At 34.3% G+C, this 15,642-nt stretch overlaps 1 protein-coding gene and 1 non-coding gene across 2 annotated transcripts in view; one reads left to right on the top strand and one right to left on the bottom strand.

The window, feature by feature from the left end:
* The window catches only part of LOC120583796 (phosphatidylinositol 3,4,5-trisphosphate 3-phosphatase TPTE2-like), a 71,814-nt gene extending 67,618 nt beyond the window's left edge, over positions 1–4,196 (bottom strand). Inside the window, exons 1-5 of the mRNA XM_039839231.1 lie at positions 4,041–4,196; positions 2,754–2,873; positions 1,330–1,420; positions 1,129–1,192; positions 468–532 (exon numbers count right to left, since the gene is read on the bottom strand). Coding sequence (XP_039695165.1) covers positions 468–532; positions 1,129–1,192; positions 1,330–1,420; positions 2,754–2,873; positions 4,041–4,192 — 492 coding nt within the window. The 5' untranslated portion in view covers positions 4,193–4,196. The remainder of the gene's footprint in view (positions 1–467; positions 533–1,128; positions 1,193–1,329; positions 1,421–2,753; positions 2,874–4,040) is intronic.
* Positions 4,197–9,721: 5,525 nt separating this feature from the next.
* On the top strand, positions 9,722–9,847 carry LOC120583926 (U6atac minor spliceosomal RNA). Its single transcript, XR_005647900.1, has one exon. It is a non-coding gene; the product is annotated as a U6atac minor spliceosomal RNA (small nuclear RNA).
* The last annotated feature ends 5,795 nt before the right edge of the window (positions 9,848–15,642 follow it).

The raw sequence follows: 15,642 nt of genomic DNA, 5'->3' as shown, positions 1-15,642 counted from the left end.
AGGCAAAATAAGTCAGACAGAAAAAGTTGAGAACCATATGATTTCATTCATATGTGAGATATAAAACTGAAAGCAACAAATGAACAAGACAAACAAAAATTCACAGACATAGACAACAGTTTAGGGGTTACCACAGGGAAACAGGGGAGGGAGGAGGTAGATAAAGGTAAAGGGGAAATATATGGTAATGAAAGAGAATTTAACTTTGGGTGGTGAACACACAATGAAATATACATATGATGTATTATTGAATTGTACACTTGAAACCTATATAATTTTATTAACCACTGTCACCCTAATAAATTTAATTTAAAAAATTTTTAAAGTTAATTGATATCAATACAATTATAATTTTTTACCTGAAAGAGTAAATATTCAGGAGAATACTTCCATCTTTGGATCAACTTATGACTCCATAGACTATGTTTACTGAGAAATATGAACATTTGTAAGATAAATATTCTTACCTTAATAGGATTCCTATAGAAAGACTGTTTTCCAGAAGAAGGGAATGACATGGCAATAATACGTTCTGGAAGTCAAAATAGTCACTATTACAAATGTCATTATAGATGTCAATATATGAGAACTTCATTTACATGGAATCAGACTCCTTTTTCATAGAAAAAAAACTTTCAGGATTGAGAGTGACAGAAAGAAAAGCTAACTACCCTTCAGGATAATCAAGATAAATCTGGGCTCCAGTGAGATGATGGAAACTTCCAGGATGGTTTCCAGTGTTCCTGACTCAGAAACCTGAGATCTACAAAGCCATGACCTTATTTTATGGGGTTCTAGGAAGAGAACAGGTCTTTCTGTGATCCTTGGGATCCAGGATAACAACTAGAACTCACTAAATCCTAAACCAAACAAATGGAGTCAGCTGAAAATCCATTCTACTTTCTCTTCTATAATCAAGTAGTCTTGACTTGAGGTGACCATGGAAAAAATTGTCAGGGCTAAACTACGTGCATGTCACACTACCATAGTGGCATACCTGTTCATAGATAAAGAATGCTTTGAATATGGCTTAGACAAGTCAAGAACAAAATAAACACATAATTACTTACACACAAGAAAAATGTGAAGTTAATATTTTAAGTAAAGTAACAGTTAAACACCACAAACCAGTAACATAAGTGAGGTCTAAATCAAATCCACCTTTCTTGTATCGCCGTTTGTTTCCTGAAACCTGTGCATTTAAAACAATCATTAATTTGCAAAACATAAATCAACATAAAAATAAACATTATATAAATATCTATAACCCTTGCCAGTATTTCCCAAAATATATTTTTCTGAATCATAAACATGTTTTTGCCCACTTACCATCCTTCTGGTCAGCATTTCAAGACGTCTCTTTTGATAAGCCAGATGAAAAATTCTTATCAGAATGATAAGTCGAAATAAAATTGTCAACCTAACAATAAATTGAAAAGATTCATTTTTGCTTGAGAAATAGGATTTTGTCAATATGAACTAAGAGCAGTGGCTCCTAACCAGGGGCAGTTTTGCACATACCCCTACCCGCCAAGCCTCCCACCCACCCACTTAGGGGGCATTCAACAACGTTTGGAGATGTTTTTGGTTGTGTAATAGATTTTTGCGATATGTGGTTCTTTTGTGGTTTACGATGAGTATTTTTCAATCTTTTTCCCATCAATACAAACTGAAGGTTCTTGTTCACCTTTTTTACTCCCATCAGTAACAGAGGTTCACTACAGCTGCTAACACACATCAGGCAGGCAGCAGACTGATATAATTCCCAAGTGTGCTAGCTGGTATCTCACCTACCATCAGAAAGAAACACAATGGCAGAGAACTGATGGTTTGGACTAGTGCTTCTCTAACTTGAGTGTGCATACTGATTCAATAAGTCTAGAATGGGGCCTGAGGTATTTTTCTTCTTGCATTTTTAGCAACCTCTTAGATGATGCTGAGGTACCAGTCAGAGGACCCTACTGGCTTCAGTTATTTTCAAACAACTCCAAAAGGCTATCAAATAATGTTAAGTTTCATAGGGACCTGAATTGAAGTCCTGGGAAGCTGGAGTGTGGAAAGAAGCAAACTATTTGACTAATGAATAAGCCTAGTGAGCCGCACAACATCTATATTCCAGTACACATTTGCTCTCTTTTTCTCATTGCCAGAGTAGGAAGAGGAAAAGGAAAAAAAGCCATCAGTGTCTCATATTTTAGTTTCTTGATCCCTAACCATTCTAACTTCGCCTCGGCTTCCTTCATTGCAAATATACTATACTGCAAATTCTACCTCTGTGTTGTTATCCATGTCACTTAGTTTTCTGTTACATTTGCTCTTTCAGAGAATCATCATTGGAGTCACTTAAATTTTGCATCTGCTGAAACCAATATTCTCTTGGTGATAGGAAAAACCTAGTAATTTCATGTGTAAGGAATTTGTGGTTGAAATTAAAACTATGATTTAGTGAGAATTTAAAGATGTAGAAAAGTTAAAGTTACAAGTGACAAAGTCCCCAGTTTCTACTTTGGGTGTTCCATCTTCTTCATGCAATTAAAGGTACTTAGTGTGTATACTCTTTACTGGTCTCACTAATCCTTTAGTTTCCAAATATTTGAAAATTTATCTAAACATTTCATTTTCAAGCAGCTATTTGACAATGAATCAGCACATTCAGAGTTAAAGAGATTACAGAGTTAAAGAGAATGAAAGCCAAAGAAAATGAAGAAAAAAAAAAGAAAATGTTTAAGAGAGGTGAATCATATGTTTCTTACCTGGGGATATCTTTAAGAAACCCAAAGTCATAAAAAATGTAAATGATGTTAACCAATAATGTCACCACAATTACGAAAGCATCTAAGAAGTTAAGCGTATCAGAAAAATAGAGTTGTATCCTGTAATATAAAACAAAACATAAATAAGTTTATGCCTCCCAAAGAAGAGATAAGGATATTTTAAGAGCACAAATTATTTAACTCTTCTCCATTAAGAATTCTACTTCAATGGATTACTTAAAATTCATTTACTAAACTAGACTAAGGAGAAAATATTTATATTCATTATTTTATACATACATATTACAAAAGCATCGATATAGCAACTTAAGTATAGTATAAGATATAACTAAACCATCGAACAAGAGGCAAGCATTGCCTTCACATAGGTGGGAGAGAAAAGTGGGGTGCCAGGCAGTACTATTGGGCAATGGAAGATGAACGTGACACAGCCTTAGAGCAACTGGAGCTATAGAGAGTGTACAAGATGAGCTGGTGAGAGGGAGAGGAGTCCATTACTTTGGCGTACAAACTTATTATCTGGTTTTACACCGACAGTAAAATCTCAATGGGCTGGTGTGAATTTCCCTGAGCAAAGCTGAATTTCTATCCACTGTATCTTTCTCCCCAATACTGGCTCCTTCAGCCATGGGAACTTGTGCTCCACGGAAAGCTTTTTCCAATTTTGGGGTAGCCCCTTTCAGGCTCTGAGTAAACTGAATAAAGCGAGGCAAGAAAATTTAGTCCCTGACTTCCACAGGAATCCAGCTCCAAGTCTTAGCTCACTCCATGCACTTTCTCAGAAAGTCAGCAAACAGAGAAAATATACTGCTGCTTCGTTGATGGTATGAGCCTGCCTCAGATATCCTCTGGTACTTAACACAAGTTTTTATTTAACTTATCTATTACCTAGTATTTAATATATTGTCAGCTTTTATTTAGATTCAATTCGTTACGGAAGTGTTAATATTTATACAAGTATTTCACACACATGTTCCTCTTAAAAATGTGCATGTAGACACATTAACTGCTTGGCCCCATTTTGCAAAACCTTTGAAAAAATTATCTAGAATACATTGTCAGAGACTAGAAAGACAGTTGCAACAATACTATTAAAGCCCAATCCAGTAGAAAGTGAGATTTAGATTGTTGTTTCTCTTATGGACCATGCCTTCCAAGATAAAGAGGGACACATTTGGTTGAGTTGACTGGTAATCATTTTAGGATGCTTCTCATAGCAATACAAAATATCTTTACGTGTTTGTATAAAAAAAAAATCAAACTTACCTTTCTACAAAAATTTGAAGAAGAACATCCATTAAAAAAAATAAAGCAATAGATAAAGAAATCAAATGATATGCCAAAGGAATACGCATTGTGCTATCAGTGGCAAGTAGGGCTGTAATGATGAGGGAAACATCCGCAAAGACCAGCAACATTCCAAATATTCTACAAGTAAATAAATAAATTAATAGTATAAAGATAAAGTAATTTTCACCTTTATAGTTAGACATCTAGGCCAATGATCTGATAACAAAATGTCATTATTTAGGATTAAACTCTGCAGTGGTAGGGAGAATTGCATTACCTTAGAATACAAAAAAAAGTTACTCAGTTTTCACCCAATAGAAGCAGTTGTTAGGGAAATGAAATTCCCACCAAACCACTTGATGTTATTGTGAACTTTTATCACAGACACATCAGACTAACACTCCAAAATAGAATAGGCAAACTGAATTAAAACTACATGTCTCTGCTTATAAACTCTTCTTAAAATTAGAGAATTTTATAAGGGGCTTTTTAACAATTTCTCATAATAAATAAAACCTCATTAATCTAGATAATTTTTAAGAATTTAGTAATTTTTAAGAATTTGCTTTAGTCAAGCAAAAGCATGACTAAAATATGCCCTTAAAGGACCACTTTGGCCGGTAAGATTTTTTTTATTGGTGAGATTTTATATATTAATGGATGCTTCTAGAACAGTGCTGGGTACATGAGAAGAAATTCAATTTCATAAACACATACATGATTGAATTCTAGAGTATCTCCTAATCTTTTCTCTTGTATATTCTAAAGACATTTTCCATAAATTGATTATACTACTGATATAACCTATGAAGATAAATTAGTCTTAAAAGTACTTTTTTACAATTGCAACAAAAAATAAAATATATATTTAAAAGGAAGCAAGTATATTGTGTGAATTTGTATTACAGTATGAAATCTTACTATAATGTCTAGAAGAAGCCTACATAGAATGCTTCCAGAATTAAGGAGTAATTTTATACAAATAGGTATTTAATACTTATAGAATTTTAAAATGCATACTTCATTTTTACTTTCACGGATAGCAAAAACATATTAAATGTGTTACCATTAGACTTAAATAAATGCCATTCTTTACAATACCTAATGTTCAGCTGAAACTAAAATTCCAAGATAAATTATATTAAATGGGGCACAGAGACTATTTAGCAACACACTGACAGTGGAAATGATTTTTCCCCCTTAAAGATCCTTACTCATTAAAAAATATTGCTATTAAGTTTTAAACATATTTATCTCCTTTTCTAGGGTCTCACATACCTGTACATAACGGATGATACAATTAAGTACACAAGTCTCTTAATCTTGAAGCTGCAAAAAGAATTCAAAATCAAATCTCAAATTTCTCAAGTTTATCACAGATTTCTTCTAATATATGATATGATTTTAACAAATAAACTAAGGCCTTTATAAATATAATTTTTAAAATAATTTTTCAGGAGTTTCATAACAAAATGCTTTTAACTAATAACTAAATTTTTCACCTGTCTGCTTCATGATTGTTTTTTACTTTAATATGTGGATGTTTAGCAACACTTCTCTTGACTATAAAGCACCAGCCCCAACATTATGGTAATATTTAACTTGGGGTCATCAACTAAAGTAAAATAGCATGGATTTCATAATGAAATGCATTACAGTGACATTTCATTTCAATGTCACCATAATAAAACATAAAAAAATAAAAATAGAAAAGAGGAAAAATATAAAGAAATAAGTAATCTGTACTATAAAAAAAAGATAGCATGGAGACAGAGGAGAGTGGTAGGAGAGATCTGTGCTCTAGCTCTCCCATTAATGAGTTATCAGATCCTGGACAAGTCAAGTCATCCACAGCAATAAAATAAGAGACTTCAGGAATGGGTAAGGAGTAAATGACACTCTTGTTTGTAATATTCCTTCTTGAAACAAGATACTTCATGAATATGATAATTAAACATTAATAAGAGTCACGTGTGGGGTTGCAAGTGCACTTTGGAGATAAGGAATTTTAATAAGATACATTTCAAAGGAGAAACACCCTAGCAACTGGGCTTCTTCCATTAACAGGAGGAGGAGAAGCCTGTTTGATGGAGCTTCTAGTTATTTATTGTTTTACCCTATGGCTGAAGACAAGGTAGCAATTGGGAAGCAATTTATTGCCTCACTGAAGCCTCCAACAGGGGACCCAAATTCCACCCCAAGTAGGACTGATCCCAAGATAGTGCTCAAAGTCTGTATAAAGACTGTAGAATGGAGAGGATAAATGTTGAACAGAACTGCAACACTACCGAAATTGCCCATGGATGAATATTGTTAGGCTAACCTGAGATATAAGAGCTCCTCACTCCCCTAATCTCTTTTTTTCCATCTGCACTGGCTTAGGGAGTCAAGGTTGATGTAGATGAGGGAACTGATTGTCTAAAAGAGGTGAATTTTCCCCTGAAGTTACCATTCTCTTAACATAGGCCCTTTCTGATCCCACACAGATAACTGATGTCTGGGTAGCAAAGAAATGTAATAATAAATCTGACGTTGCCTGACAAAGTGAGCATACAGAACCATACCTGACAGAATCAGAAGCACAAAGGCACAGCTTGGGTGGCTTCTATCTTTTTCGGTGCCTCCTAAAACTAACACAAGTAAATATACAGTCGAGATTTTTAAAAAGTGTGCTCTATAAATGCAGCTTCAAACAATGTGTGCAGAGTTTTCGGGGAAAGGACCGCGACCAATAATTCTACACCCAGGAAAAGTACTGTTTATATTTGGAAGCAACATACATTCTCTAACAGGCAGAAACTCAAAGCATAGCATCCATGTATCTTTCCTAAAAACAATCACTCAGAGATGTGCTCAAGCTGCGTAATGAATCTAAATGAACACAGGAATCAGTAAGACACCTTATAGAGAATAGATGTTAAATACAATCATAAAAATTCAGAACCAAGTATAAATAACCATTGCTAATTAGCATATGGAGATGTAAACAAATGATTCTAAAAGCAAAGATAAATAACAAAATTACTGATAACAGTTTGGATTTCAATTTGCAAGTTTTCTCATACAATTTGGGATTTAAGGGTTATAAGATGATGATAGTAAAAGCATGTTGTATTTCTTATCTTTCTCAGATACAAATCCAGTTTCAATATGGATATTGATGAAGAAACAAAAATACAATTATGTTTTCTAAAAATAGGTTTATAACCTTCATTTCATTAAAAAATTGAAAGGAGTAAAAACAAATCAATTCATAGTGACATATTAAAATATTTAAAAAGAAAGTATCAAGGAAGTGTTTATTATAGAAAACAAAGTAAAATGATAGTAAATAAAACCTAATATGCCAGAAATGATAGCAAATACAAACACAAACTCTCATATTAAATATTGACAATATTCTCAGATAAGTTTAAAATTTATATGCACTATATTCTGTATAGAAGTGACAAAAACTAAATTAAAGTGATAGTTTGAAAATAAAGAGATGAGCAAAGATAGAGATGCAAACGTTAAATCTCAAAACCATTAATAGTTGTAATATTTATATCAAAGTTGAATTCGAAGCAAAAATATTAACTAAAAATATGACTAAGACTTATTTTATATTGATAAAAGGTAGACCCTATAGGACATTAACAAGGTCATGTGGAACAGGGGTAGGATTTGTATTGGGAGTGGTTCTTGCCTTTCCAATGGACACTAATTTTTCTGTACATATGCTGGCAGGGGAGGCATGTGGCCATACTCAAAACATTAAAGGCACTGGGTGATTCTTTGGTTTTCTTGCTCTCATTCTAGGGATCTGGCTGTTCTCTTCAAACTATCCACAACACAAAAAGCTACTTTCCTAAATTGTAGTGTAAACTCAGGTTGAAGAGAGCAGAGTCAGGATCTAAGTTAGTTCATTAGAATTCTCTACCAGGGTTTGGAAAGGAAGCCCTAAAGTTCTTAGGATGTCTCTTGTTTGTCTTGGTCCTCAGAGAATATATTTCTCTTTGGAGCAGTGTTGGTACTAAGGATAGGATCTATGTGTCTCTAACCAAATACTATCTATTCTTAAAAATACATATATTGAAATAGTTTCTATTGTGCAGAGAATACATATATTTAAAGACTTTATATCAAACATTTAAAGAAATTCATCCTGTAATAAGATATAGAAAACTTCAATGTACTCTAAAATATAAAAAGTATGCAAGCTGCATTTTCTGAAAATGGTGTAATAAAACCAGTGCAGTGGCAGAGTACTGACATACAAGATATTTTATTGCATTTTATCACTACAGAAATTAAAAGGTACCATACATGACAACTTAGATTAAATGATGATATTGCTTAAAAGATACAAACTACTAACATTTTCTAAAGAAAAAAAACAGATAACCTGAATGGTTTAAAAAATACTACCTTTTAAAGAAATTGAAATTGTAATTTAAAATTTTCCAACAACAAAAATCCAAGCTCAGGTGACTTAACTGCAGAATTTTACTAATTTTCTTTAAAGCAGAAATAATACTAATTCTAAACAAACTCGGATAAATGAAGAAGAGGAACTACTTCCAAACTCATTTTAGAAGACTAACATTACTCTGATACCAAAACCAGTAACATTACAGGACAAGACAAAGAAATGACCATCTTTCATGAATATAGATACAAAAATCCTTAACAAAACATTAGCAAATTGAATTCGGCAATATATAATATATAATATAAAAATATATTATATATAATATATAAATATATTACATATATATTTAAAAAGTACATCATGATCAAGTGGGATTTGTTCCAGGAATTCAAGGATGGTTAAAAATTCTAAAATTAATATAATTCACCATGTCAATAGACTAAAAAATTAAAACATATAATCATCTCAATAGGTATAAAAAATTTTTAAACATAACAACCATTCATAATAAAAATTTTTAATAAACTAGGAATAGAAGGGAATGTTCTTAACTAGACAAGGGGAATGTACAAAAAAATCTATGGCTAATATCAATGTTAATGGTGAAAGACTAAATGTTTCTTCCAAAAGTTTGAAATCTAGGATGTCAGTTCACACTTATTCTATTTAAAACTGTAGTGAAGGTATAATCAATGCAATAAAACAAGAAAACAAAATAACAGGCATATAGATTGGAAAGGAAGACATAAAATTCTCTGTATTTGTAGATGATATCCTTGTCTACTTAGAAAATCCCAAGAAATTTACTTAAAAAAAAAAACTATTAGAATAAGTGTATTTAATAAAGTTACTGGATGAACGGTTAATATAAAAATGCAATTATATTTCTATACACTAGCAATGAACAACTAAATAATAGAAATGTAAGTAACTACATCATTTATATTAGCACCAAAATTCATAAAATACTCTGTTATAAATTAACAAAATATGTGCAAGATTTATATGCTGAAAGTTACAAAATACGATGAAAGAAAACAAAGATAAGAAATGTGTCATGTTTATAGATTAAAAGACTCGATATTGTTAGAATGTCAGTTCTCTTCAAAACAATATATAGATTCAACACAATTTCAATAAAAAGTCATCACAGCACAATTTTTTGTAGATACTGACAACCTGATTCTAAAATTTATATAGAAAGGCAAAGAGATACTACTACCTGATTTAAATACTCATTATAGTGTTGTATAAAAGAGGAGAAGGTTGGTACTCCCCTTGACAAGGATACAAGAGGCCTTTGGGCCTCACAACATGCATACAGTTAAGGCATTGCCACCTACGTCCTGGCATCTAACCATCGTTTTTGTACAAGAAATGTTAAAGGGACTTCAGTAAAAACAGAAAAGGTAAAAAAGAAAATAAAAATAACAAATGCAAATAATAAAATGGCAGTAACTATGAACCTATCATTAATCAGTTTTAGTGTAAATGGATTAAACGCCCCAATCAAAAGACTTAAAGTAGCCGAATGGATAAGAAAACAAGACCCATGCATATGTTGTCTACAAGAGACCCACTTCAGATCAAAAGACACTCACAAACTGAAAGTAAAGGATGGAAAAAGATATTTCATGCAAATGGAAATGAAAAAAGGGGGGGTAGCGATTATTATATAAGATAAAATAGATTTTAAAACAAGGCTATAATAAGAGACAAAGAAGGGCATTATATAATGATAAAGGGATCAATAAATTAAGAAGACATAACCCTAGAAAACATACACACACCCAGCACAGGAGCACCTACGCACATAAAGCAATTATTGACTGATATAAAAGGAGAGATCAACAGTAATACACTCATAGTAGGAGATTTTAACACCGCATTGACACGAATGGACAGAGCTTCCAGGCAAAGAATCTACAAGGAAATGATGGGCCTAAAAGACACACTAGACCAGATGGATTTAACACATATTTTCAGAGCATTTTACCCCAAAGCAACAAAATACACTTTCTTCTCAAGTGCACATTTTCCAGGATAGACCACATGTTAGGACACAAAATAAGTCTCAGAACAACTCTAAGAAGATTGAAATCATATCAACCATCTTCTCTGATCACAATGGTATGAAACTAGAAATCAACCACAAGAAAAAACCTGGAAAATACACAAACACATGGAGACTAAATAAGATGCTACTAAACAATGAGTAGGTTATCAATGAGATCAAGAAAGAAATCAAAAGATATCTAGAGACAAAAGAAACTGAAAGCACAATAACTCAAAATCATGGCTGAAGCAGGTCTAAGAGAGAAATTCATAGCAATACAGGCGCACTCAAGAAACAAGAAACAAGAAAAAGCTCAAATAAATAATTTAACCTTACAATTAAAAGAACTGGAAAAAGAGCAGCAAACAAAGCCCAAAGTGAATAGAAGGAAGGAAATAATAAAGGTCAGAGCATAAGTAAACAAAATGGAGTCTAGAAAAACAATACAAAAAATTAATGAAACCAAGAGCAGGTTTTTTGAAATGATAAACAAAATTAACAGACCCTTAACCAAACTCAAGGAAAAAGGAGAGAGTACTCAAATAAATAAAATCAGAAATGAAAGAGAAGAAATAACTACGGACTCCACAGGAATATAAAGCATCATAAGAAAATACTACAAGCAATTATACACCAACAAATTGGACAATCTGGAAGAAATGGACACATTCCTAGAAACATACAAGCTCCCAAGACTGAGTTAAGAAGTAACAGAAAATTTGAATCAATGAAATAGAATAGTAATCAAAAACCTCCCCCCAGCAAAAAAATTCCTGAACAGATGGCTTCATAGGCGAATTTAACCAAACATTCAAAGAAGAATTAACACCGATTCTTCTCAAACTATTCCAAAAAATTCAAGAAGACAGAAGGCTCCCAAACCCCTTTTATGAGGCCACTGTTACCTCGATTCCAAAACCAGGCAAAGACATTACAAAAAAAAAGAAAACTATAGGCTGATATCTCTGACAAACATTGGAGCAAAAATCCTCAACAAAATATTAGCAAACCAAATTCAGCAATACATTAAAAATATCATACACATGATCAAGTGGAGTTCATTCCTGAGATGCAAGATTGGTACAATATCCTCAAACCAATTAATGTGACACACCACATTAACAAATTGAAAGATTTTTTTAAAAAAAGACATATCAATAGATGCAGAAAAAGCATTCGACAAAATCTAGCATCCATTTATGATAAAAACTCTCAGCAAAGTGGGAATAGAGAGAACATACCTCAACATAATAAAGGCCATATATGACAAACCTACAGCTAACATGATACTCAATGGAGAAAGGCTAAAGTGTTTTCCTTAAGATCCAGAACACGACAAGGATGCCCACTTTCACCACTCCTCTTCAATATTGTATTGGAAGGCTTAGCCACAGCAATAAGATTTAAAAAAAAGAAATAAAGAGTATCCAAATTGGAAAGAAAGAAGTAAAACTCTTGTTACTTACCAATGACATGATACTATATGTAGAGAACCCTAAAGATTTCACCAAAAAATTGTTAGAACTGGTCAATGAATTCAGGAAAGCAGCAGGCTACAAAATAAATATTCAGAAGTCAGTGGTGTTTTTATACACCAATGATGAACTTTCGGAAAGAGAAATTAAGAAAATAATCTCATTAACAATTGCATCAAAAACCATAAAATACCTGGGAATCAAATTAACCAAGGAGGTAAAAAGACCTGTTCTAAGAAAAATTATAGTCACTGAAAAAAGAAATTGAAGAAGATACAAATAAATGGAAGCATATACTAGGCTCATAGGTAGGAAGAATCAACATCATTAAAATGGCCATATCACCCAACGCAATCTATAGATTCAATGCAATCCCTATCAAAATACCAATGGCAGGAAACATGGTGGAGTGAGAGATGTCCTCAGATCTCTCCCCTTGAAACAACAATAAGCTGAAAATCTAAAACTCAACAAAAAACACTCAAACTACACACCAGCATGTTTGAGAGTGGGATCTGCGCATACGAGCTACTGCATGTCAGAACCCTGGGTGTCAGGTAGTGGACTTGGAGAAATAAAGAAGCTGCCTCTTGCAGCTGCAGGAGCTCCTTATAGGAAGAAGGGGAGGGGTGAAGGTGTGGGAACTTCCCTAATCAGCCTACCTGGAAGTACTGGAACTTCAGGCAGCCAGCAGCAGGGCTCAGTTATCAGGGCAGAAAGCAGAGAAGCAGGATGGGACTGAAGAAAACAACAGTTGATTTTAACCGGCTCCCAGATGCAAAACAAAGGCTGAGCCGCAGCCCCTAACTTCCAACCCAGAGGGTCCCTCCCCTCATATCCCCCACAACCGAATACCACAGAGTCCAAGAGGAATCGGAGCAAAAGCTGCTGAGACTTAAGCTACCCCTCACAGCCTCTGGAGCTCCCTGCAGGAGGAGGGGGATGGGAGAACGTGAGGCAACTTCCCTGATTAGCCTGCTGGGAAGTGCCAGAACTTCTAGCAACCGGCAGCAGGGCCCAGTCATCAGGGCAGAAAGCAGAAAAGTGGGTCAGGACTGGAAAGAAACAACAGTTGATTTTTACCAGCCCCAGTTGCAAAACTGACGCTGAGCCACAGCCCCCAACTCCCAACCCAGAGGGCCCCTCCCCCCAAACTTTCTGAGACCGATCACCCAGAGCCCCACAGGAATCTGAGTAAACGCTACCAAAACTGTTGCTAACGCTGACAGGGACTGAAACTGAAAATAGCAAGTGTGATTAAATATCTACAAGAAAATAAAAAAGACATTTAGACTTTATGTAAAGCAGGGATCCAAGAGACTTGGACGCCACCTACTGGACACCAAAAGAAAAGCACCTTCTTTGCAGCAGGCTAGAGAGAGACCTTTATATAACAAACCTGCTTTCTGGAAAAACAACAGAATACACTTCCATCAATGCCCAGGTGGAGAAATAGTCCATCAAACACCATGAACAGCCAAGGTGACAAGGCATCTCAGAAAGAAAGAGAAAAATCTCCAGAAAATAAGCTTATAGACGTAGAAATATGCGACTTAAATGACAGAGACTTTAGGATGGTACTTCTGAAAAATCTCAGTGAGTTCCGAAACAAGTCGTATCAACAATGTCAGGAATTGAAAAAACGACTAGATGAGCAGAGCAAGGAGACTGAAACCTTCAAAAGGAAACAAATAGAACTTCTGGAGATGAAGAACACACTGCAAGAGTTGAAAAATGAAATAACAAGCTTGGGAAATAGAGTCAACCAAATGGAGGAAAGGATCAGTGATATCGAAGACAGAAATCTAGAAATAAATCAGAAGGAAGAAGAGAGAAACTGAAGAATGGAAAATAATGACAGAGAAATTCAAGAACTAGCCGATACCATCAAGAGAGGAAACATAATAATGGGCATTCTCAAAAGCAAGGAAAAGGAGCAGGGACTAGAAAACATTTTCAGACAAACAGTTGATGAGAATTTCCCAAATATAAGGAATGAGCTGGAGCCTGGAATTCAAGAGGTCAACAGAACACCCAATTATCTCAACCCAAAAAGACCTTCACCAAGACACATTGGATTAAAGTTATCAAAAGTCAACGACAGAGACAGAATTCTCATGGCAGCCAGGGAGAAGAAAAAGGTAAATTATAAAGGAAAACCCATTAGATTACCCTCGGACTTCTCAGCGCAAACCTTACAAGCCAGAAAGGAAAGGAATCAAATATTTAAACTATTAAGTGAAAGGAGCTACCAGCCTCAAGTAGTGTATCCAGCTAAGCTCTCCTTTAGATATGAAGGAGAAATTAAGACCTTTCCAGATATACAAAAATTGAGAGAATTTTCCACTACAAGGCCTGCAGTACAAGAAACACTGAAAGGGGTCAGCTCACCTAAAATAAAATAAAATAAAAAAACATAATTAGGAGTAAAGTGACTATCAGGCAAATAGAAGCAGAGGAGTGAAATCCTTAGTAAGAACAGGGCATTATAAGCTTAAATAATAAGAAGAGAATTGCTATAGCAAGATAGTAATGAACATTCAGCATACATAGGGATAAATCGAGATAACAATGACTGAAAAGTGGAGGATTCAAAGATCCACATTTACAAAGGAGAAGGAGATAAGGCATGCCATACTGAGAAAAAAGAACGAGTTTGGAGACATCACTCTGCTTGACTTCAAATTATACTACAAAGTGACAGTAATCAAAATGGCATGGTATTGGCAGAAAAACAGACACATGAACCAGAGGAACAAGATCACGAGTCCAGAAGTAAACCCATATTTATTTGGGCAAATGATTTTCAACAAAAGTCAAAAACATACAATAGAGAAAGGAAAGCCTCTTCAATAAATGGTGCTTGAAAATTGGAAGGCCACCTGCAAAGGATTGAAATTAGACTGTTGTCTACCGCCACACCAAAATTAACTCAAAATGGATTCAGGACCTGAATATAAAACCAGAATCAATAAAATGCATAGAAGAAAACATAGGAACTAAACTCAAAGACCTTGAGTTTACCCTGTTTACGTCTTCCCTCCTCCCCCACCAACTACCCTCTGGTAACCACTAGTCCATTGCCCATGCCCATAAAGAGGATTTTATGAATTTGACCTCAAAGGCAAGAAAAGGAAAAGCAAAAATAAATGAATGGGACTACATCAAACTAAAAAGCTTCTGCTCAGCAAAAGAAATCATCAACAAGGCAAGAGAAAACCATCCAAATGAGAAAATATATTTGCAAGCAACACCTCCAATAAAGGGCTAATATCCAAAATATACAAAAAACTCATATGACTCAATAACAACAAAAAAACAAACAATCTAATCAAAAAATGAGCAGAAGACCTGAACAGACATTTCTTCCTAGAGGACATACAAATGGCCAACAAATATTTGTAAAGATGCTCAACATCGTTAGCTATTAGGGAAATGAAAATCAAAACCACAATGAGATACCATCTCGCACCTGGTAGAATAGCTATAATCAACAGAACAAGTAATAACAAATGTTGGAGAGGATGTGGAGAAAAAGGAATCCTCATACACTGCTGGTGGGACTGCAAAGTGGTAGACCCACTATGGAAAACAGTATGGAGATTCCTCAAAAAACTATGAATTGATCTACAA

Source organism: Pteropus medius, unplaced genomic scaffold, assembly GCF_902729225.1.
Source record: "Pteropus medius unplaced genomic scaffold, Ma_sr-lr_union100, whole genome shotgun sequence".
NCBI lineage: Eukaryota > Metazoa > Chordata > Mammalia > Chiroptera > Pteropodidae > Pteropus > Pteropus medius.
The sequence above is the reverse complement of the archived record's forward strand: the minus strand, read 5'-3'. Positions and strand labels throughout refer to the sequence as shown.